The 22,766-nt window shown below is 37.9% G+C and overlaps 1 protein-coding gene across 1 annotated transcript in view; it reads left to right on the forward strand.

Annotated features, from left to right (window-relative positions):
• The window catches only part of LOC143767566 (uncharacterized), a gene marked incomplete at its 5' end in the record, with an annotated part of 125,550 nt that overhangs the window by 59,785 nt on the left and 42,999 nt on the right, over window positions 1-22,766 (forward strand). Inside the window, 11 exons of the mRNA XM_077255976.1 lie at window positions 1,218-1,535; window positions 3,186-3,415; window positions 5,171-5,471; window positions 7,128-7,349; window positions 9,083-9,406; window positions 11,063-11,374; window positions 13,024-13,341; window positions 14,992-15,221; window positions 16,977-17,277; window positions 18,934-19,155; window positions 20,889-21,212. Of these exons, the coding sequence (XP_077112091.1) occupies window positions 1,218-1,535; window positions 3,186-3,415; window positions 5,171-5,471; window positions 7,128-7,349; window positions 9,083-9,406; window positions 11,063-11,374; window positions 13,024-13,341; window positions 14,992-15,221; window positions 16,977-17,277; window positions 18,934-19,155; window positions 20,889-21,212 (3,102 nt within the window). The remainder of the gene's footprint in view (window positions 1-1,217; window positions 1,536-3,185; window positions 3,416-5,170; window positions 5,472-7,127; window positions 7,350-9,082; window positions 9,407-11,062; window positions 11,375-13,023; window positions 13,342-14,991; window positions 15,222-16,976; window positions 17,278-18,933; window positions 19,156-20,888; window positions 21,213-22,766) is intronic.

Genomic DNA, 22,766 nt, shown 5'->3' on the forward strand with positions numbered 1-22,766 from the left:
ATAGTAGAGCAGAAGATTTAGTGTGTCTGGAATAAACTGTTGTCAGAAATGATTCAGATTAAAAAATGTAGGCTGGTCTCTGGACCACACTATTAGCTAAAAGGATTTAGATTCTGAAATGTGATCACAAGCCTGCAAGACAGTACTAGCACAAATAATTTAGATAAAGAAATGGGGCCTCCTTTCTGCACCACAAAATCTTAGCCCAAACAAGTTTGATTAGGAAATGTGACATCCTGCTGGCACCACAATATTAGACCAAAAGATCATGATTGGGAAATGTGGCTTTCTGCCTGCACCACAATATTAGCCCAAACTATTTTCATTAGGAAATTTGGCCTCCTGCCTACACCACAATGTTAGTGCAAACGATTTTGAATAGGAAATGTAGCCTCCTTCCTGCACCACAATATTAATCCAATTGAATGTGTTTAGGAAATGTGGCGCCCTGCCTGCACCACACTATTAGCACAATTGTTTCAGATGATGGAAGGTTGATTTTACACAGGATCCAAAATAGCTGAAGAAGCTGACAATAAACTGCATTTCTAACTATCTGAAAACTTGCAGCAGCCACTGTAGCATCCTCTCTGTACTGTTACACTGACAAAATCATGCCACTAAAACAACATATCCCCTTTTTATATGGAGAGGGTCATGTGATTTTGGCAAGCAATTACAGAAGCCCTTGTGTCTGGCATTGTGGATGGTATTTGTGCTGTGATTGTCTGCCAGAATCTACACACATTAAGTTAACAAAAAGAGAAAAAATTAAAAAACAAAAACAGTCCGCCATTCCTCTGACCTCTCCACACTAAATCCCCTCATTAAAGACCCCCCTGCTCAACATACAGCACCACTATCCTAGCCAAAGTCCTAACAGAAGCATTAGTGGAAACACAATCATTTACTGAACTGTTCACGAGTTTTGCTGACTTTAAGGGAAAATGCACGTAAATCCGAACACAAATTCAAATAAGCTCCTTTCGTGCCCAATTTGAGATTGCTGAAAGGTATCCGAATAAATCCACTCATAACTACTTATAAAGATTTGCTTTAACATGTATTTTGGTTTTAAACACTACAAAGGGCTGAATAGGCAGGGTATTTAGTAACAATAATACAAATGCTTTATAGGGGATCTGTCAGGTTCCCTTTAAGATAATTTATAATTCATTGTTTTCAGAAATGAGCATTCTCCTTTTTTTTAGGTTCAGGTTCAGACTTGTCTATAAGACTGGTAAATGGCAATGGTCAATGTAACGGTCGTGTAGAAATCCTCTATAATGGAGCATGGGGAACTGTGTGTGATGATTATTGGGATATTAATGCTGCACAAGTTGTATGCCGGCAGTTAAATTGTGGCCAAGCTCTTGCATTTAATGGCAGTGCTGCATTTGGCCAAGGACAAGGAGTAATTGTATTGGATGATGTGCAATGCACCGGCAATGAACAACACGTATGGGACTGTCTACACCAACCATTTACAGTGAATAACTGTGGACATAATGAAGATGCTGGAGTCATCTGCTCAGGTATATTTTCAAAATGATGAAATCTTATACAATCATCTGATATGATATGTTGTTTGCATAGATGTTCAAGTAATCCACATTTTCATATTTTCTACTACTAAGGGTAACTCAAACAATCAATAGTTTTTATAAGAAAATCTTGAAGGACTAGAGGCACTTTGGTTCCTTCCCTATTAAGTCCAAAATGTTAAGAGGTTTTATGTGCTAGTAGGATGCCTTTGTGAGGTCATTGACATATCAATAATAAGAAGCTGATGGGTTTCTGTTATAGGGTTTTATTCCACATATTAATTATTAATGTAGTGTTTGACTATCCATAACCAATATTTGGCTAATATTAGATTAAGAAATGTGGTCTACTGCCTGCACCAGAAAATTAGCACAAACTATTTAGATTAGGAAATGTGGCCTCCTGCCTCCTGCGTGCACCACAATAGTAGAGCAGAAGATTTAGTGTGTCTGGAAAAAAATGTTGTCAGAAATGATTCAGATTAAAAAATGTAGGCTGGTCTCTGGACCACACTATTAGCTAAAAGGATTTAGATTCTGAAATGTGATCACAAGCCTGCAAGACAGTACTAGCACAAATAATTTAGATAAAGAAATGGGGCCTCCTTTCTGCACCACAAAATCTTAGCCCAAACAAGTTTGATTAGGAAATGTGACATCCTGCTGGCACCACAATATTAGACCAAAAGATCATGATTGGGAAATGTGGCTTTCTGCCTGCACCACAATATTAGCCCAAACTATTTTCATTAGGAAATCTGGCCTCCTGCCTACACCACAATGTTAGTGCAAACGATTTTGAATAGGAAATGTAGCCTCCTTCCTGCACCACAATATTAATCCAATTGAATGTGATTAGGAAATGTGGCACCCTGCCTGCACCACACTATTAGCACAATTGTTTCAGATGATGGAAGGTTGATTTTACACAGGATCCAAAATAGCTGAAGAAACTGACAATAAACTGCATTTCTAACTATCTGAAAACTTGCAGCAGCCACTGTAGCATCCTCTCTGTACTGTTACACTGACAAAATCATGCCACTAAAACAACATATCCCCTTTTTATATGGAGAGGGTCATGTGATTTTGGCAAGCAATTACAGAAGCCCTTGTGTCTGGCATTGTGGATGGTATTTGTGCTGTGATTGTCTGCCAGAATCTACACACATTAAGTTAACAACAAGAGAAAAAATTAAAAAACAAAAACAGTCCGCCATTCCTCTGACCTCTCCACACTAAATCCCCTCATTAAAGACCCCCCTGCTCAACATACAGCACCACTATCCTAGCCAAAGTCCTAACAGAAGCATTAGTGGAAACACAATCATTTACTGAACTGTTCACGAGTTTTGCTGACTTTAAGGGAAAATGCACGTAAATCCGAACACAAATTCAAATAAGCTCCTTTCGTGCCCAATTTGAGATTGCTGAAAGGTATCCGAATAAATCCACTCGTAACTACTTATAAAGATTTGCTTTAACATGTATTTTGGTTTTAAACACTACAAAGGGCTGAATAGGCAGGGTATTTAGTAACAATAATACAAATGCTTTATAGGGGATCTGTCAGGTTCCCTTTAAGATAATTTATAATTCATTGTTTTCAGAAATGACCATTCTCCTTTTTTTTAGGTTCAGGTTCAGACTTGTCTATAAGACTGGTAAATGGCAATGGTCAATGTAACGGTCGTGTAGAAATCCTCTATAATGGAGCATGGGGAACTGTGTGTGATGATTATTGGGATATTAATGCTGCACAAGTTGTATGCCGGCAGTTAAATTGTGGCCAAGCTCTTGCATTTAATGGCAGTGCTGCATTTGGCCAAGGACAAGGAGTAATTGTATTGGATGATGTGCAATGCACCGGCAATGAACAACACGTATGGGACTGTCTACACCAACCATTTACAGTGAATAACTGTGGACATAATGAAGATGCTGGAGTCATCTGCTCAGGTATATTTTCAAAATGATGAAATCTTATACAATCATCTGATATGATATGTTGTTTGCATAGATGTTCAAGTAATCCACATTTTCATATTTTCTACAACTAAGGGTAACTCAAACAATCAATAGTTTTTATAAGAAAATCTTGAAGGACTAGAGGCACTTTGGTTCCTTCCCTATTAAGTCCAAAATGTTAAGAGGTTTTATGTGCTAGTAGGATGCCTTTGTGAGGTCATTGACATATCAATAATAAGAAGCTGATGGGTTTCTGTTATAGGGTTTTATTCCACATATTAATTATTAATGTAGTGTTTGACTATCCATAACCAATATTTGGCTAATATTAGATTAAGAAATGTGGTCTACTGCCTGCACCAGAAAATTAGCACAAACTATTTAGATTAGGAAATGTGGCCTCCTGCCTCCTGCGTGCACCACAATAGTAGAGCAGAAGATTTAGTGTGTCTGGAAAAAAATGTTGTCAGAAATGATTCAGATTAAAAAATGTAGGCTGGTCTCTGGACCACACTATTAGCTAAAAGGATTTAGATTCTGAAATGTGATCACAAGCCTGCAAGACAGTACTAGCACAAATAATTTAGATAAAGAAATGGGGCCTCCTTTCTGCACCACAAAATCTTAGCCCAAACAAGTTTGATTAGGAAATGTGACATCCTGCTGGCACCACAATATTAGACCAAAAGATCATGATTGGGAAATGTGGCTTTCTGCCTGCACCACAATATTAGCCCAAACTATTTTCATTAGGAAATCTGGCCTCCTGCCTACACCACAATGTTAGTGCAAACGATTTTGAATAGGAAATGTAGCCTCCTTCCTGCACCACAATATTAATCCAATTGAATGTGATTAGGAAATGTGGCACCCTGCCTGCACCACACTATTAGCACAATTGTTTCAGATGATGGAAGGTTCATTTTACACAGGATCCAAAATAGCTGAAGAAACTGACAATAAACTGCATTTCTAACTATCTGAAAACTTGCAGCAGCCACTGTAGCATCCTCTCTGTACTGTTACACTGACAAAATCATGCCACTAAAACAACATATCCCCTTTTTATATGGAGAGGGTCATGTGATTTTGGCAAGCAATTACAGAAGCCCTTGTGTCTGGCATTGTGGATGGTATTTGTGCTGTGATTGTCTGCCAGAATCTACACACATTAAGTTAACAAAAAGAGAAAAAATTAAAAAACAAAAACAGTCCGCCATTCCTCTGACCTCTCCACACTAAATCCCCTCATTAAAGACCCCCCTGCTCAACATACAGCACCACTATCCTAGCCAAAGTCCTAACAGAAGCATTAGTGGAAACACAATCATTTACTGAACTGTTCACGAGTTTTGCTGACTTTAAGGGAAAATGCACGTAAATCCGAACACAAATTCAAATGAGCTCCTTTCGTGCCCAATTTGAGATTGCTGAAAGGTATCCGAATAAATCCACTCATAACTATTTATAAAGATTTGCTTTAACATGTATTTTGGTTTTAAACACTACAAAGGGCTGAATAGGCAGGGTATTTAGTAACAATAATACAAATGCTTTATAGGGGATCTGTCAGGTTCCCTTTAAGATAATTTATAATTCATTGTTTTCAGAAATGACCATTCTCCTTTTTTTTAGGTTCAGGTTCAGACTTGTCTATAAGACTGGTAAATGGCAATGGTCAATGTAACGGTCGTGTAGAAATCCTCTATAATGGAGCATGGGGAACTGTGTGTGATGATTATTGGGATATTAATGCTGCACAAGTTGTATGCCGGCAGTTAAATTGTGGCCAAGCTCTTGCATTTAATGGCAGTGCTGCATTTGGCCAAGGACAAGGAGTAATTGTATTGGATGATGTGCAATGCACCGGCAATGAACAACACGTATGGGACTGTCTACACCAACCATTTACAGTGAATAACTGTGGACATAATGAAGATGCTGGAGTCATCTGCTCAGGTATATTTTCAAAATGATGAAATCTTATACAATCATCTGATATGATATGTTGTTTGCATAGATGTTCAAGTAATCCACATTTTCATATTTTCTACTACTAAGGGTAACTCAAACAATCAATAGTTTTTATAAGAAAATCTTGAAGGACTAGAGGCACTTTGGTTCCTTCCCTATTAAGTCCAAAATGTTAAGAGGTTTTATGTGCTAGTAGGGTGCCTTTGTGAGGTCATTGACACATCAATAATAAGATGCTGATGGGTTTCTGTTATAGGGTTTTATTCCACATATTAATTATTAATGTAGTGTTTGACTATCCATAACCAATATTTGGCTAATATTAGATTAAGAAATGTGGTCTACTGCCTGCACCAGAAAATTAGCACAAACTATTTAGATTAGGAAATGTGGCCTCCTGCCTCCTGCGTGCACCACAATAGTAGAGCAGAAGATTTAGTGTGTCTGGAATAAACTGTTGTCAGAAATGATTCAGATTAAAAAATGTAGGCTGGTCTCTGGACCACACTATTAACTAAAAGGATTTAGATTCTGAAATGTGATCACAAGCCTGCAAGACAGTACTAGCACAAATAATTTAGATAAAGAAATGGGGACTCCTTTCTGCACCACAAAATCTTAGCCCAAACAAGTTTGATTAGGAAATGTGACATCCTGCTGGCACCACAATATTGGACCAAAAGATCATGATTGCGAAATGTGGCTTTCTGCCTGCACCTCAATATTAGCCCAAACTATTTTCATTAGGAAATCTGGCCTCCTGCCTACACCACAATGTTAGTGCAAACGATTTTGAATAGGAAATGTAGCCTCCTTCCTGCACCACAATATTAATCCAATTGAATGTGATTAGGAAATGTGGCGCCCTGCCTGCACCACACTATTAGCACAATTGTTTCAGATGATGGAAGGTTGATTTTACACAGGATCCAAAATAGCTGAAGAAACTGACAATAAACTGCATTTCTAACTATCTGAAAACTTGCAGCAGCCACTGTAGCATCCTCTCTGTACTGTTACACTGACAAAATCATGCCACTAAAACAACATATCCCCTTTTTATATGGAGAGGGTCATGTGATTTTGGCAAGCAATTACAGAAGCCCTTGTGTCTGGCATTGTGGATGGTATTTGTGCTGTGATTGTCTGCCAGAATCTACACACATTAAGTTAACAAAAAGAGAAAAAATTAAAAAACAAAAACAGTCCGCCATTCCTCTGACCTCTCCACACTAAATCCCCTCATTAAAGACCCCCCTGCTCAACATACAGCACCACTATCCTAGCCAAAGTCCTAACAGAAGCATTAGTGGAAACACAATCATTTACTGAACTGTTCACGAGTTTTGCTGACTTTAAGGGAAAATGCACGTAAATCCGAACACTTATTCAAATAAGCTCCTTTCGTGCCCAATTTGAGATTGCTGAAAGGTATCCGAATAAATCCACTCATAACTATTTATAAAGATTTGCTTTAACATGTATTTTGGTTTTAAACACTACAAAGGGCTGAATAGGCAGGGTATTTAGTAACAATAATACAAATGCTTTATAGGGGATCTGTCAGGTTCCCTTTAAGATAATTTATAATTCATTGTTTTCAGAAATGAGCATTCTCCTTTTTTTTAGGTTCAGGTTCAGACTTGTCTATAAGACTGGTAAATGGCAATGGTCAATGTAACGGTCGTGTAGAAATCCTCTATAATGGAGCATGGGGAACTGTGTGTGATGATTATTGGGATATTAATGCTGCACAAGTTGTATGCCGGCAGTTAAATTGTGGCCAAGCTCTTGCATTTAATGGCAGTGCTGCATTTGGCCAAGGACAAGGAGTAATTGTATTGGATGATGTGCAATGCACCGGCAATGAACAACACGTATGGGACTGTCTACACCAACCATTTACAGTGAATAACTGTGGACATAATGAAGATGCTGGAGTCATCTGCTCAGGTATATTTTCAAAATGATGAAATCTTATACAATCATCTGATATGATATGTTGTTTGCATAGATGTTCAAGTAATTCACATTTTCATATTTTCTACTACTAAGGGTAACTCAAACAATCAATAGTTTTTATAAGAAAATCTTGAAGGACTAGAGGCACTTTGGTTCCTTCCCTATTAAGTCCAAAATGTTAAGAGGTTTTATGTGCTAGTAGGATGCCTTTGTGAGGTCATTGACATATCAATAATAAGAAGCTGATGGGTTTCTGTTATAGGGTTTTATTCCACATATTAATTATTAATGTAGTGTTTGACTATCCATAACCAATATTTGGCTAATATTAGATTAAGAAATGTGGTCTACTGCCTGCACCAGAAAATTAGCACAAACTATTTAGATTAGGAAATGTGGCCTCCTGCCTCCTGCGTGCACCACAATAGTAGAGCAGAAGATTTAGTGTGTCTGGAATAAACTGTTGTCAGAAATGATTCAGATTAAAAAATGTAGGCTGGTCTCTGGACCACACTATTAGCTAAAAGGATTTAGATTCTGAAATGTGATCACAAGCCTGCAAGACAGTACTAGCACAAATAATTTAGATAAAGAAATGGGGCCTCCTTTCTGCACCACAAAATCTTAGCCCAAACAAGTTTGATTAGGAAATGTGACATCCTGCTGGCACCACAATATTAGACCAAAAGATCATGATTGGGAAATGTGGCTTTCTGCCTGCACCACAATATTAGCCCAAACTATTTTCATTAGGAAATCTGGCCTCCTGCCTACACCACAATGTTAGTGCAAACGATTTTGAATAGGAAATGTAGCCTCCTTCCTGCACCACAATATTAATCCAATTGAATGTGATTAGGAAATGTGGCGCCCTGCCTGCACCACACTATTAGCACAATTGTTTCAGATGATGGAAGGTTGATTTTACACAGGATCCAAAATAGCTGAAGAAACTGACAATAAACTGCATTTCTAACTATCTGAAAACTTGCAGCAGCCACTGTAGCATCCTCTCTGTACTGTTACACTGACAAAATCATGCCACTAAAACAACATATCCCCTTTTTATATGGAGAGGGTCATGTGATTTTGGCAAGCAATTACAGAAGCCCTTGTGTCTGGCATTGTGGATGGTATTTGTGCTGTGATTGTCTGCCAGAATCTACACACATTAAGTTAAAAAAAGAGAAAAAATTAAAAAACAAAAACAGTCCGCCATTCCTCTGACCTCTCCACACTAAATCCCCTCATTAAAGACCCCCCTGCTCAACATACAGCACCACTATCCTAGCCAAAGTCCTAACAGAAGCATTAGTGGAAACACAATCATTTACTGAACTGTTCACGAGTTTTGCTGACTTTAAGGGAAAATGCACGTAAATCCGAACACAAATTCAAATGAGCTCCTTTCGTGCCCAATTTGAGATTGCTGAAAGGTATCCGAATAAATCCACTCATAACTATTTATAAAGATTTGCTTTAACATGTATTTTGGTTTTAAACACTACAAAGGGCTGAATAGGCAGGGTATTTAGTAACAATAATACAAATGCTTTATAGGGGATCTGTCAGGTTCCCTTTAAGATAATTTATAATTCATTGTTTTCAGAAATGACCATTCTCCTTTTTTTTAGGTTCAGGTTCAGACTTGTCTATAAGACTGGTAAATGGCAATGGTCAATGTAACGGTCGTGTAGAAATCCTCTATAATGGAGCATGGGGAACTGTGTGTGATGATTATTGGGATATTAATGCTGCACAAGTTGTATGCCGGCAGTTAAATTGTGGCCAAGCTCTTGCATTTAATGGCAGTGCTGCATTTGGCCAAGGACAAGGAGTAATTGTATTGGATGATGTGCAATGCACCGGCAATGAACAACACGTATGGGACTGTCTACACCAACCATTTACAGTGAATAACTGTGGACATAATGAAGATGCTGGAGTCATCTGCTCAGGTATATTTTCAAAATGATGAAATCTTATACAATCATCTGATATGATATGTTGTTTGCATAGATGTTCAAGTAATCCACATTTTCATATTTTCTACTACTAAGGGTAACTCAAACAATCAATAGTTTTTATAAGAAAATCTTGAAGGACTAGAGGCACTTTGGTTCCTTCCCTATTAAGTCCAAAATGTTAAGAGGTTTTATGTGCTAGTAGGGTGCCTTTGTGAGGTCATTGACACATCAATAATAAGATGCTGATGGGTTTCTGTTATAGGGTTTTATTCCACATATTAATTATTAATGTAGTGTTTGACTATCCATAACCAATATTTGGCTAATATTAGATTAAGAAATGTGGTCTACTGCCTGCACCAGAAAATTAGCACAAACTATTTAGATTAGGAAATGTGGCCTCCTGCCTCCTGCGTGCACCACAATAGTAGAGCAGAAGATTTAGTGTGTCTGGAATAAACTGTTGTCAGAAATGATTCAGATTAAAAAATGTAGGCTGGTCTCTGGACCACACTATTAACTAAAAGGATTTAGATTCTGAAATGTGATCACAAGCCTGCAAGACAGTACTAGCACAAATAATTTAGATAAAGAAATGGGGACTCCTTTCTGCACCACAAAATCTTAGCCCAAACAAGTTTGATTAGGAAATGTGACATCCTGCTGGCACCACAATATTGGACCAAAAGATCATGATTGCGAAATGTGGCTTTCTGCCTGCACCTCAATATTAGCCCAAACTATTTTCATTAGGAAATCTGGCCTCCTGCCTACACCACAATGTTAGTGCAAACGATTTTGAATAGGAAATGTAGCCTCCTTCCTGCACCACAATATTAATCCAATTGAATGTGATTAGGAAATGTGGCGCCCTGCCTGCACCACACTATTAGCACAATTGTTTCAGATGATGGAAGGTTGATTTTACACAGGATCCAAAATAGCTGAAGAAACTGACAATAAACTGCATTTCTAACTATCTGAAAACTTGCAGCAGCCACTGTAGCATCCTCTCTGTACTGTTACACTGACAAAATCATGCCACTAAAACAACATATCCCCTTTTTATATGGAGAGGGTCATGTGATTTTGGCAAGCAATTACAGAAGCCCTTGTGTCTGGCATTGTGGATGGTATTTGTGCTGTGATTGTCTGCCAGAATCTACACACATTAAGTTAACAAAAAGAGAAAAAATTAAAAAACAAAAACAGTCCGCCATTCCTCTGACCTCTCCACACTAAATCCCCTCATTAAAGACCCCCCTGCTCAACATACAGCACCACTATCCTAGCCAAAGTCCTAACAGAAGCATTAGTGGAAACACAATCATTTACTGAACTGTTCACGAGTTTTGCTGACTTTAAGGGAAAATGCACGTAAATCCGAACACTTATTCAAATAAGCTCCTTTCGTGCCCAATTTGAGATTGCTGAAAGGTATCCGAATAAATCCACTCATAACTATTTATAAAGATTTGCTTTAACATGTATTTTGGTTTTAAACACTACAAAGGGCTGAATAGGCAGGGTATTTAGTAACAATAATACAAATGCTTTATAGGGGATCTGTCAGGTTCCCTTTAAGATAATTTATAATTCATTGTTTTCAGAAATGAGCATTCTCCTTTTTTTTAGGTTCAGGTTCAGACTTGTCTATAAGACTGGTAAATGGCAATGGTCAATGTAACGGTCGTGTAGAAATCCTCTATAATGGAGCATGGGGAACTGTGTGTGATGATTATTGGGATATTAATGCTGCACAAGTTGTATGCCGGCAGTTAAATTGTGGCCAAGCTCTTGCATTTAATGGCAGTGCTGCATTTGGCCAAGGACAAGGAGTAATTGTATTGGATGATGTGCAATGCACCGGCAATGAACAACACGTATGGGACTGTCTACACCAACCATTTACAGTGAATAACTGTGGACATAATGAAGATGCTGGAGTCATCTGCTCAGGTATATTTTCAAAATGATGAAATCTTATACAATCATCTGATATGATATGTTGTTTGCATAGATGTTCAAGTAATTCACATTTTCATATTTTCTACTACTAAGGGTAACTCAAACAATCAATAGTTTTTATAAGAAAATCTTGAAGGACTAGAGGCACTTTGGTTCCTTCCCTATTAAGTCCAAAATGTTAAGAGGTTTTATGTGCTAGTAGGATGCCTTTGTGAGGTCATTGACATATCAATAATAAGAAGCTGATGGGTTTCTGTTATAGGGTTTTATTCCACATATTAATTATTAATGTAGTGTTTGACTATCCATAACCAATATTTGGCTAATATTAGATTAAGAAATGTGGTCTACTGCCTGCACCAGAAAATTAGCACAAACTATTTAGATTAGGAAATGTGGCCTCCTGCCTCCTGCGTGCACCACAATAGTAGAGCAGAAGATTTAGTGTGTCTGGAATAAACTGTTGTCAGAAATGATTCAGATTAAAAAATGTAGGCTGGTCTCTGGACCACACTATTAGCTAAAAGGATTTAGATTCTGAAATGTGATCACAAGCCTGCAAGACAGTACTAGCACAAATAATTTAGATAAAGAAATGGGGCCTCCTTTCTGCACCACAAAATCTTAGCCCAAACAAGTTTGATTAGGAAATGTGACATCCTGCTGGCACCACAATATTAGACCAAAAGATCATGATTGGGAAATGTGGCTTTCTGCCTGCACCACAATATTAGCCCAAACTATTTTCATTAGGAAATCTGGCCTCCTGCCTACACCACAATGTTAGTGCAAACGATTTTGAATAGGAAATGTAGCCTCCTTCCTGCACCACAATATTAATCCAATTGAATGTGATTAGGAAATGTGGCGCCCTGCCTGCACCACACTATTAGCACAATTGTTTCAGATGATGGAAGGTTGATTTTACACAGGATCCAAAATAGCTGAAGAAACTGACAATAAACTGCATTTCTAACTATCTGAAAACTTGCAGCAGCCACTGTAGCATCCTCTCTGTACTGTTACACTGACAAAATCATGCCACTAAAACAACATATCCCCTTTTTATATGGAGAGGGTCATGTGATTTTGGCAAGCAATTACAGAAGCCCTTGTGTCTGGCATTGTGGATGGTATTTGTGCTGTGATTGTCTGCCAGAATCTACACACATTAAGTTAAAAAAAGAGAAAAAATTAAAAAACAAAAACAGTCCGCCATTCCTCTGACCTCTCCACACTAAATCCCCTCATTAAAGACCCCCCTGCTCAACATACAGCACCACTATCCTAGCCAAAGTCCTAACAGAAGCATTAGTGGAAACACAATCATTTACTGAACTGTTCACGAGTTTTGCTGACTTTAAGGGAAAATGCACGTAAATCCGAACACAAATTCAAATGAGCTCCTTTCGTGCCCAATTTGAGATTGCTGAAAGGTATCCGAATAAATCCACTCATAACTATTTATAAAGATTTGCTTTAACATGTATTTTGGTTTTAAACACTACAAAGGGCTGAATAGGCAGGGTATTTAGTAACAATAATACAAATGCTTTATAGGGGATCTGTCAGGTTCCCTTTAAGATAATTTATAATTCATTGTTTTCAGAAATGACCATTCTCCTTTTTTTTAGGTTCAGGTTCAGACTTGTCTATAAGACTGGTAAATGGCAATGGTCAATGTAACGGTCGTGTAGAAATCCTCTATAATGGAGCATGGGGAACTGTGTGTGATGATTATTGGGATATTAATGCTGCACAAGTTGTATGCCGGCAGTTAAATTGTGGCCAAGCTCTTGCATTTAATGGCAGTGCTGCATTTGGCCAAGGACAAGGAGTAATTGTATTGGATGATGTGCAATGCACAGGCAATGAACAACACGTATGGGACTGTCTACACCAACCATTTACAGTGAATAACTGTGGACATAATGAAGATGCTGGAGTCATCTGCTCAGGTATATTTTCAAAATGATGAAATCTTATACAATCATCTGATATGATATGTTGTTTGCATAGATGTTCAAGTAATCCACATTTTCATATTTTCTACTACCAAGGGTAACTCAAACAATCAATAGTTTTTATAAGAAAATCTTGAAGGACTAGAGGCACTTTGGTTCCTTCCCTATTAAGTCCAAAATGTTAAGAGGTTTTATGTGCTAGTAGGATGCCTTTGTGAGGTCATTGACATATCAATAATAAGAAGCTGATGGGTTTCTGTTATAGGGTTTTATTCCACATATTAATTATTAATGAAGTGTTTGACTATCCATAACCAATATTTGGCTAATATTAGATTAAGAAATGTGGTCTACTGCCTGCACCAGAAAATTAGCACAAACTATTTAGATTAGGAAATGTGGCCTCCTGCCTCCTGCGTGCACCACAACAGTAGAGCAGAAGATTTAGTGTGTCTGGAATAAACTGTTGTCAGAAATGATTCAGATTAAAAAATGTAGGCTGGTCTCTGGACCACACTATTAGCTAAAAGGATTTAGATTCTGAAATGTGATCACAAGCCTGCAAGACAGTACTAGCACAAATAATTTAGATAAAGAAATGGGGCCTCCTTTCTGCACCACAAAATCTTAGCCCAAACAAGTTTGATTAGGAAATGTGACATCCTGCTGGCACCACAATATTAGACCAAAAGATCATGATTGGGAAATGTGGCTTTCTGCCTGCACCACAATATTAGCCCAAACTATTTTCATTAGGAAATTTGGCCTCCTGCCTACACCACAATGTTAGTGCAAACGATTTTGAATAGGAAATGTAGCCTCCTTCCTGCACCACAATATTAATCCAATTGAATGTGATTAGGAAATGTGGCGCCCTGCCTGCACCACACTATTAGCACAATTGTTTCAGATGATGGAAGGTTGATTTTACACAGGATCCAAAATAGCTGAAGAAACTGACAATAAACTGCATTTCTAACTATCTGAAAACTTGCAGCAGCCACTGTAGCATCCTCTCTGTACTGTTACACTGACAAAATCATGCCACTAAAACAACATATCCCCTTTTTATATGGAGAGGGTCATGTGATTTTGGCAAGCAATTACAGAAGCCCTTGTGTCTGGCATTGTGGATGGTATTTGTGCTGTGATTGTCTGCCAGAATCTACACACATTAAGTTAACAAAAAGAGAAAAAATTAAAAAACAAAAACAGTCCGCCATTCCTCTGACCTCTCCACACTAAATCCCCTCATTAAAGACCCCCCTGCTCAACATACAGCACCACTATCCTAGCCAAAGTCCTAACAGAAGCATTAGTGGAAACACAATCATTTACTGAACTGTTCACGAGTTTTGCTGACTTTAAGGGAAAATGCACGTAAATCCGAACACAAATTCAAATAAGCTCCTTTCGTGCCCAATTTGAGATTGCTGAAAGGTATCCGAATAAATCCACTCATAACTACTTATAAAGATTTGCTTTAACATGTATTTTGGTTTTAAACACTACAAAGGGCTGAATAGGCAGGGTATTTAGTAACAATAATACAAATGCTTTATAGGGGATCTGTCAGGTTCCCTTTAAGATAATTTATAATTCATTGTTTTCAGAAATGACCATTCTCCTTTTTTTTAGGTTCAGGTTCAGACTTGTCTATAAGACTGGTAAATGGCAATGGTCAATGTAACGGTCGTGTAGAAATCCTCTATAATGGAGCATGGGGAACTGTGTGTGATGATTATTGGGATATTAATGCTGCACAAGTTGTATGCCGGCAGTTAAATTGTGGCCAAGCTCTTGCATTTAATGGCAGTGCTGCATTTGGCCAAGGACAAGGAGTAATTGTATTGGATGATGTGCAATGCACCGGCAATGAACAACACGTATGGGACTGTCTACACCAACCATTTACAGTGAATAACTGTGGACATAATGAAGATGCTGGAGTCATCTGCTCAGGTATATTTTCAAAATGATGAAATCTTATACAATCATCTGATATGATATGTTGTTTGCATAGATGTTCAAGTAATCCACATTTTCATATTTTCTACTACTAAGGGTAACTCAAACAATCAATAGTTTTTATAAGAAAATCTTGAAGGACTAGAGGCACTTTGGTTCCTTCCCTATTAAGTCCAAAATGTTAAGAGGTTTTATGTGCTAGTAGGATGCCTTTGTGAGGTCATTGACATATCAATAATAAGAAGCTGATGGGTTTCTGTTATAGGGTTTTATTCCACATATTAATTATTAATGTAGTGTTTGACTATCCATAACCAATATTTGGCTAATATTAGATTAAGAAATGTGGTCTACTGCCTGCACCAGAAAATTAGCACAAACTATTTAGATTAGGAAATGTGGCCTCCTGCCTCCTGCGTGCACCACAATAGTAGAGCAGAAGATTTAGTGTGTCTGGAAAAAAATGTTGTCAGAAATGATTCAGATTAAAAAATGTAGGCTGGTCTCTGGACCACACTATTAGCTAAAAGGATTTAGATTCTGAAATGTGATCACAAGCCTGCAAGACAGTACTAGCACAAATAATTTAGATAAAGAAATGGGGCCTCCTTTCTGCACCACAAAATCTTAGCCCAAACAAGTTTGATTAGGAAATGTGACATCCTGCTGGCACCACAATATTAGACCAAAAGATCATGATTGGGAAATGTGGCTTTCTGCCTGCACCACAATATTAGCCCAAACTATTTTCATTAGGAAATCTGGCCTCCTGCCTACACCACAATGTTAGTGCAAACGATTTTGAATAGGAAATGTAGCCTCCTTCCTGTACCACAATATTAATCCAATTGAATGTGATTAGGAAATGTGGCACCCTGCCTGCACCACACTATTAGCACAATTGTTTCAGATGATGGAAGGTTCATTTTACACAGGATCCAAAATAGCTGAAGAAACTGACAATAAACTGCATTTCTAACTATCTGAAAACTTGCAGCAGCCACTGTAGCATCCTCTCTGTACTGTTACACTGACAAAATCATGCCACTAAAACAACATATCCCCTTTTTATATGGAGAGGGTCATGTGATTTTGGCAAGCAATTACAGAAGCCCTTGTGTCTGGCATTGTGGATGGTATTTGTGCTGTGATTGTCTGCCAGAATCTACACACATTAAGTTAACAAAAAGAGAAAAAATTAAAAAACAAAAACAGTCCGCCATTCCTCTGACCTCTCCACACTAAATCCCCTCATTAAAGACCCCCCTGCTCAACATACAGCACCACTATCCTAGCCAAAGTCCTAACAGAAGCATTAGTGGAAACACAATCATTTACTGAACTGTTCACGAGTTTTGCTGACTTTAAGGGAAAATGCACGTAAATCCGAACACAAATTCAAATGAGCTCCTTTAGTGCCCAATTTGAGATTGCTGAAAGGTATCCGAATAAATCCACTCATAACTATTTATAAAGATTTGCTTTAACATGTATTTTGGTTTTAAACACTACAAAGGGCTGAATAGGCAGGGTATTTAGTAACAATAATACAAATGCTTTATAGGGGATCTGTCAGGTTCCCTTTAAGATAATTTATAATTCATTGTTTTCAGAAATGACCATTCTCCTTTTTTTTAGGTTCAGGTTCAGACTTGTCTATAAGACTGGTAAATGGCAATGGTCAATGTAACGGTCGTGTAGAAATCCTCTATAATGGAGCATGGGGAACTGTGTGTGATGATTATTGGGATATTAATGCTGCACAAGTTGTATGCCGGCAGTTAAATTGTGGCCAAGCTCTTGCATTTAATGGCAGTGCTGCATTTGGCCAAGGACAAGGAGTAATTGTATTGGATGATGTGCAATGCACCGGCAATGAACAACACGTATGGGACTGTCTACACCAACCATTTACAGTGAATAACTGTGGACATAATGAAGATGCTGGAGTCATCTGCTCAGGTATATTTTCAAAATGATGAAATCTTATACAATCATCTGATATGATATGTTGTTTGCATAGATGTTCAAGTAATCCACATTTTCATATTTTCTACTACTAAGGGTAACTCAAACAATCAATAGTTTTTATAAGAAAATCTTGAAGGACTAGAGGCACTTTGGTTCCTTCCCTATTAAGTCCAAAATGTTAAGAGGTTTTATGTGCTAGTAGGGTGCCTTTGTGAGGTCATTGACACATCAATAATAAGATGCTGATGGGTTTCTGTTATAGGGTTTTATTCCACATATTAATTATTAATGTAGTGTTTGACTATCCATAACCAATATTTGGCTAATATTAGATTAAGAAATGTGGTCTACTGCCTGCACCAGAAAATTAGCACAAACTATTTAGATTAGGAAATGTGGCCTCCTGCCTCCTGCGTGCACCACAATAGTAGAGCAGAAGATTTAGTGTGTCTGGAATAAACTGTTGTCAGAAATGATTCAGATTAAAAAATGTAGGCTGGTCTCTGGACCACACTATTAACTAAAAGGATTTAGATTCTGAAATGTGATCACAAGCCTGCAAGACAGTACTAGCACAAATAATTTAGATAAAGAAATGGGGCCTCCTTTCTGCACCACAAAATCTTAGCCCAAACAAGTTTGATTAGGAAATGTGACATCCTGCTGGCACCACAATATTGGACCAAAAGATCATGATTGCGAAATGTGGCTGTCTGCCTGCACCTCAATATTAGCCCAAACTATTTTCATTAGGAAATCTGGCCTCCTGCCTACACCACAATGTTAGTGCAAACGATTTTGAATAGGAAATGTAGCCTCCTTCCTGCACCACAATATTAATCCAATTGAATGTGATTAGGAAATGTGGCGCCCTGCCTGCACCACACTATTAGCACAATTGTTTCAGGTGATGGAAGGTTGATTTTACACAGGATCCAAAATAGCTGAAGAAACTGACAATAAACTGCATTTCTAACTATCTGAAAACTTGCAGCAGCCACTGTAGCATCCTCTCTGTACTGTTACACTGACAAAATCATGCCACTAAAACAACATATCCCCTTTTTATATGGAGAGGGTCATGTGATTTTGGCAAGCAATTACAGAAGCCCTTGTGTCTGGCATTGTGGATGGTATTTGTGCTGTGATTGTCTGCCAGAATCTACACACATTAAGTTAACAAAAAGAGAAAAAATTAAAAAACAAAAACAGTCCGCCATTCCTCTGACCTCTCCACACTAAATCCCCTCATTAAAGACCCCCCTGCTCAACATACAGCACCACTATCCTAGCCAAAGTCCTAACAGAAGCATTAGTGGAAACACAATCATTTACTGAACTGTTCACGAGTTTTGCTGACTTTAAGGGAAAATGCACGTAAATCCGAACACTTATTCAAATAAGCTCCTTTCGTGCCCAATTTGAGATTGCTGAAAGGTATCCGAATAAATCCACTCATAACTATTTATAAAGATTTGCTTTAACATGTATTTTGGTTTTAAACACTACAAAGGGCTGAATAGGCAGGGTATTTAGTAACAATAATACAAATGCTTTATAGGGGATCTGTCAGGTTCCCTTTAAGATAATTTATAATTCATTGTTTTCAGAAATGACCATTCTCCTTTTTTTTAGGTTCAGGTTCAGACTTGTCTATAAGACTGGTAAATGGCAATGGTCAATGTAACGGTCGTGTAGAAATCCTCTATAATGGAGCATGGGGAACTGTGTGTGATGATTATTGGGATATTAATGCTGCACAAGTTGTATGCCGGCAGTTAAATTGTGGCCAAGCTCTTGCATTTAATGGCAGTGCTGCATTTGGCCAAGGACACGGAGTAATTGTATTGGATGATGTGCAATGCACCGGCAATGAACAACACGTATGGGACTGTCTACACCAACCATTTACAGTGAATAACTGTGGACATAATGAAGATGCTGGAGTCATCTGCTCAGGTATATTTTCAAAATGATGAAATCTTATACAATCATCTGATATGATATGTTGTTTGCATAGATGTTCAAGTAATTCACATTTTCATATTTTCTACTACTAAGGGTAACTCAAACAATCAATAGTTTTTATAAGAAAATCTTGAAGGACTAGAGGCACTTTGGTTCCTTCCCTATTAAGTCCAAAATGTTAAGAGGTTTTATGTGCTAGTAGGATGCCTTTGTGAGGTCATTGACATATCAATAATAAGAAGCTGATGGGTTTCTGTTATAGGGTTTTATTCCACATATTAATTATTAATGTAGTGTTTGACTATCCATAACCAATATTTGGCTAATATTAGATTAAGAAATGTGGTCTACTGCCTGCACCAGAAAATTAGCACAAACTATTTAGATTAGGAAATGTGGCCTCCTGCCTCCTGCGTGCACCACAATAGTAGAGCAGAAGATTTAGTGTGTCTGGAATAAACTGTTGTCAGAAATGATTCAGATTAAAAAATGTAGGCTGGTCTCTGGACCACACTATTAGCTAAAAGGATTTAGATTCTGAAATGTGATCACAAGCCTGCAAGACAGTACTAGCACAAATAATTTAGATAAAGAAATGGGGCCTCCTTTCTGCACCACAAAATCTTAGCCCAAACAAGTTTGATTAGGAAATGTGACATCCTGCTGGCACCACAATATTAGACCAAAAGATCATGATTGGGAAATGTGGCTTTCTGCCTGCACCACAATATTAGCCCAAACTATTTTCATTAGGAAATCTGGCCTCCTGCCTACACCACAATGTTAGTGCAAACGATTTTGAATAGGAAATGTAGCCTCCTTCCTGCACCACAGTATTAATCCAATTGAATGTGATTAGGAAATGTGGCGCCCTGCCTGCACCACACTATTAGCACAATTGTTTCAGATGATGGAAGGTTGATTTTACACAGGATCCAAAATAGCTGAAGAAACTGACAATAAACTGCATTTCTAACTATCTGAAAACTTGCAGCAGCCACTGTAGCATCCTCTCTGTACTGTTACACTGACAAAATCATGCCACTAAAACAACATATCCCCTTTTTATATGGAGAGGGTCATGTGATTTTGGCAAGCAATTACAGAATCCCTTGTGTCTGGCATTGTGGATGGTATTTGTGCTGTGATTGTCTGCCAGAATCTACACACATTAAGTTAAAAAAAGAGAAAAAATTAAAAAACAAAAACAGTCCGCCATTCCTCTGACCTCTCCACACTAAATCCCCTCATTAAAGACCCCCCTGCTCAACATACAGCACCACTATCCTAGCCAAAGTCCTAACAGAAGCATTAGTGGAAACACAATCATTTACTGAACTGTTCACGAGTTTTGCTGACTTTAAGGGAAAATGCACGTAAATCCGAACACAAATTCAAATGAGCTCCTTTCGTGCCCAATTTGAGATTGCTGAAAGGTATCCGAATAAATCCACTCATAACTATTTATAAAGATTTGCTTTAACATGTATTTTGGTTTTAAACACTACAAAGGGCTGAATAGGCAGGGTATTTAGTAACAATAATACAAATGCTTTATAGGGGATCTGTCAGGTTCCCTTTAAGATAATTTATAATTCATTGTTTTCAGAAATGACCATTCTCCTTTTTTTTAGGTTCAGGTTCAGACTTGTCTATAAGACTGGTAAATGGCAATGGTCAATGTAACGGTCGTGTAGAAATCCTCTATAATGGAGCATGGGGAACTGTGTGTGATGATTATTGGGATATTAATGCTGCACAAGTTGTATGCCGGCAGTTAAATTGTGGCCAAGCTCTTGCATTTAATGGCAGTGCTGCATTTGGCCAAGGACAAGGAGTAATTGTATTGGATGATGTGCAATGCACCGGCAATGAACAACACGTATGGGACTGTCTACACCAACCATTTACAGTGAATAACTGTGGACATAATGAAGATGCTGGAGTCATCTGCTCAGGTATATTTTCAAAATGATGAAATCTTATACAATCATCTGATATGATATGTTGTTTGCATAGATGTTCAAGTAATCCACATTTTCATATTTTCTACTACTAAGGGTAACTCAAACAATCAATAGTTTTTATAAGAAAATCTTGAAGGACTAGAGGCACTTTGGTTCCTTCCCTATTAAGTCCAAAATGTTAAGAGGTTTTATGTGCTAGTAGGGTGCCTTTGTGAGGTCATTGACACATCAATAATAAGATGCTGATGGGTTTCTGTTATAGGGTTTTATTCCACATATTAATTATTAATGTAGTGTTTGACTATCCATAACCAATATTTGGCTAATATTAGATTAAGAAATGTGGTCTACTGCCTGCACCAGAAAATTAGCACAAACTATTTAGATTAGGAAATGTGGCCTCCTGCCTCCTGCGTGCACCACAATAGTAGAGCAGAAGATTTAGTGTGTCTGGAATAAACTGTTGTCAGAAATGATTCAGATTAAAAAATGTAGGCAGGTCTCTGGACCACACTATTAGCTAAAAGGATTTAGATTCTGAAATGTGATGACAAGCCTGCAAGACAGTACTAGCACAAATAATTTAGATAAAGAAATGGGGCCTCCTTTCTGCACCACAAAATCTTAGCCCAAACAAGTTTGATTAGGAAATGTGACATCCTGCTGGCACCACAATATTAGACCAAAAGATCATGATTGGGAAATGTGGCTTTCTGCCTGCACCACAATATTAGCCCAAACTATTTTCGTTAGGAAATCTGGCCTCCTGCCTACACCACAATGTTAGTGCAAACGATTTTGAATAGGAAATGTAGCCTCCTTCCTGCACCACAGTATTATTCCAATTGAATGTGATTAGGAAATGTGGCGCCCTGCCTGCACCACACTATTAGCACAATTGTTTCAGATGATGGAAGGTTGATTTTACACAGGATCCAAAATAGCTGAAGAAACTGACAATAAACTGCATTTCTAACTATCTGAAAACTTGCAGCAGCCACTGTAGCATCCTCTCTGTACTGTTACACTGATAAAATCATGCCACTAAAACAACATATCCCCTTTTTATATGGAGAGGGTCATGTGATTTTGGCAAGCAATTACAGAATCCCTTGTGTCTGGCATTGTGGATGGTATTTGTGCTGTGATTGTCTGCCAGAATCTACACACATTAAGTTAACAAAAAGAGAAAAAATTAAAAAACAAAAACAGTCTGCCATTCCTCTGACCTCTCCACACTAAATCCCCTCATTAAAGACCCCCCTGCTCAACATACAGCACCACTATCCTAGCCAAAGTCCTAACAGAAGCATTAGTGGAAACACAATCATTTACTGAACTGTTCACGAGTTTTGCTGACTTTAAGGGAAAATGCACGTAAATCCGAACACAAATTCAAATGAGCTCCTTTCGTGCCCAATTTGAGATTGCTGAAAGGTATGCGAATAAATCCACTCATAACTATTTATAAAGATTTGCTTTAACATGTATTTTGGTTTTAAACACTACAAAGGGCTGAATAGGCAGGGTATTTAGTAACAATAA

The sequence above is a fragment of the Ranitomeya variabilis genome, chromosome 4 (genome assembly GCF_051348905.1).
Source record: "Ranitomeya variabilis isolate aRanVar5 chromosome 4, aRanVar5.hap1, whole genome shotgun sequence".
Taxonomy (NCBI): Eukaryota; Metazoa; Chordata; class Amphibia; order Anura; family Dendrobatidae; genus Ranitomeya; species Ranitomeya variabilis.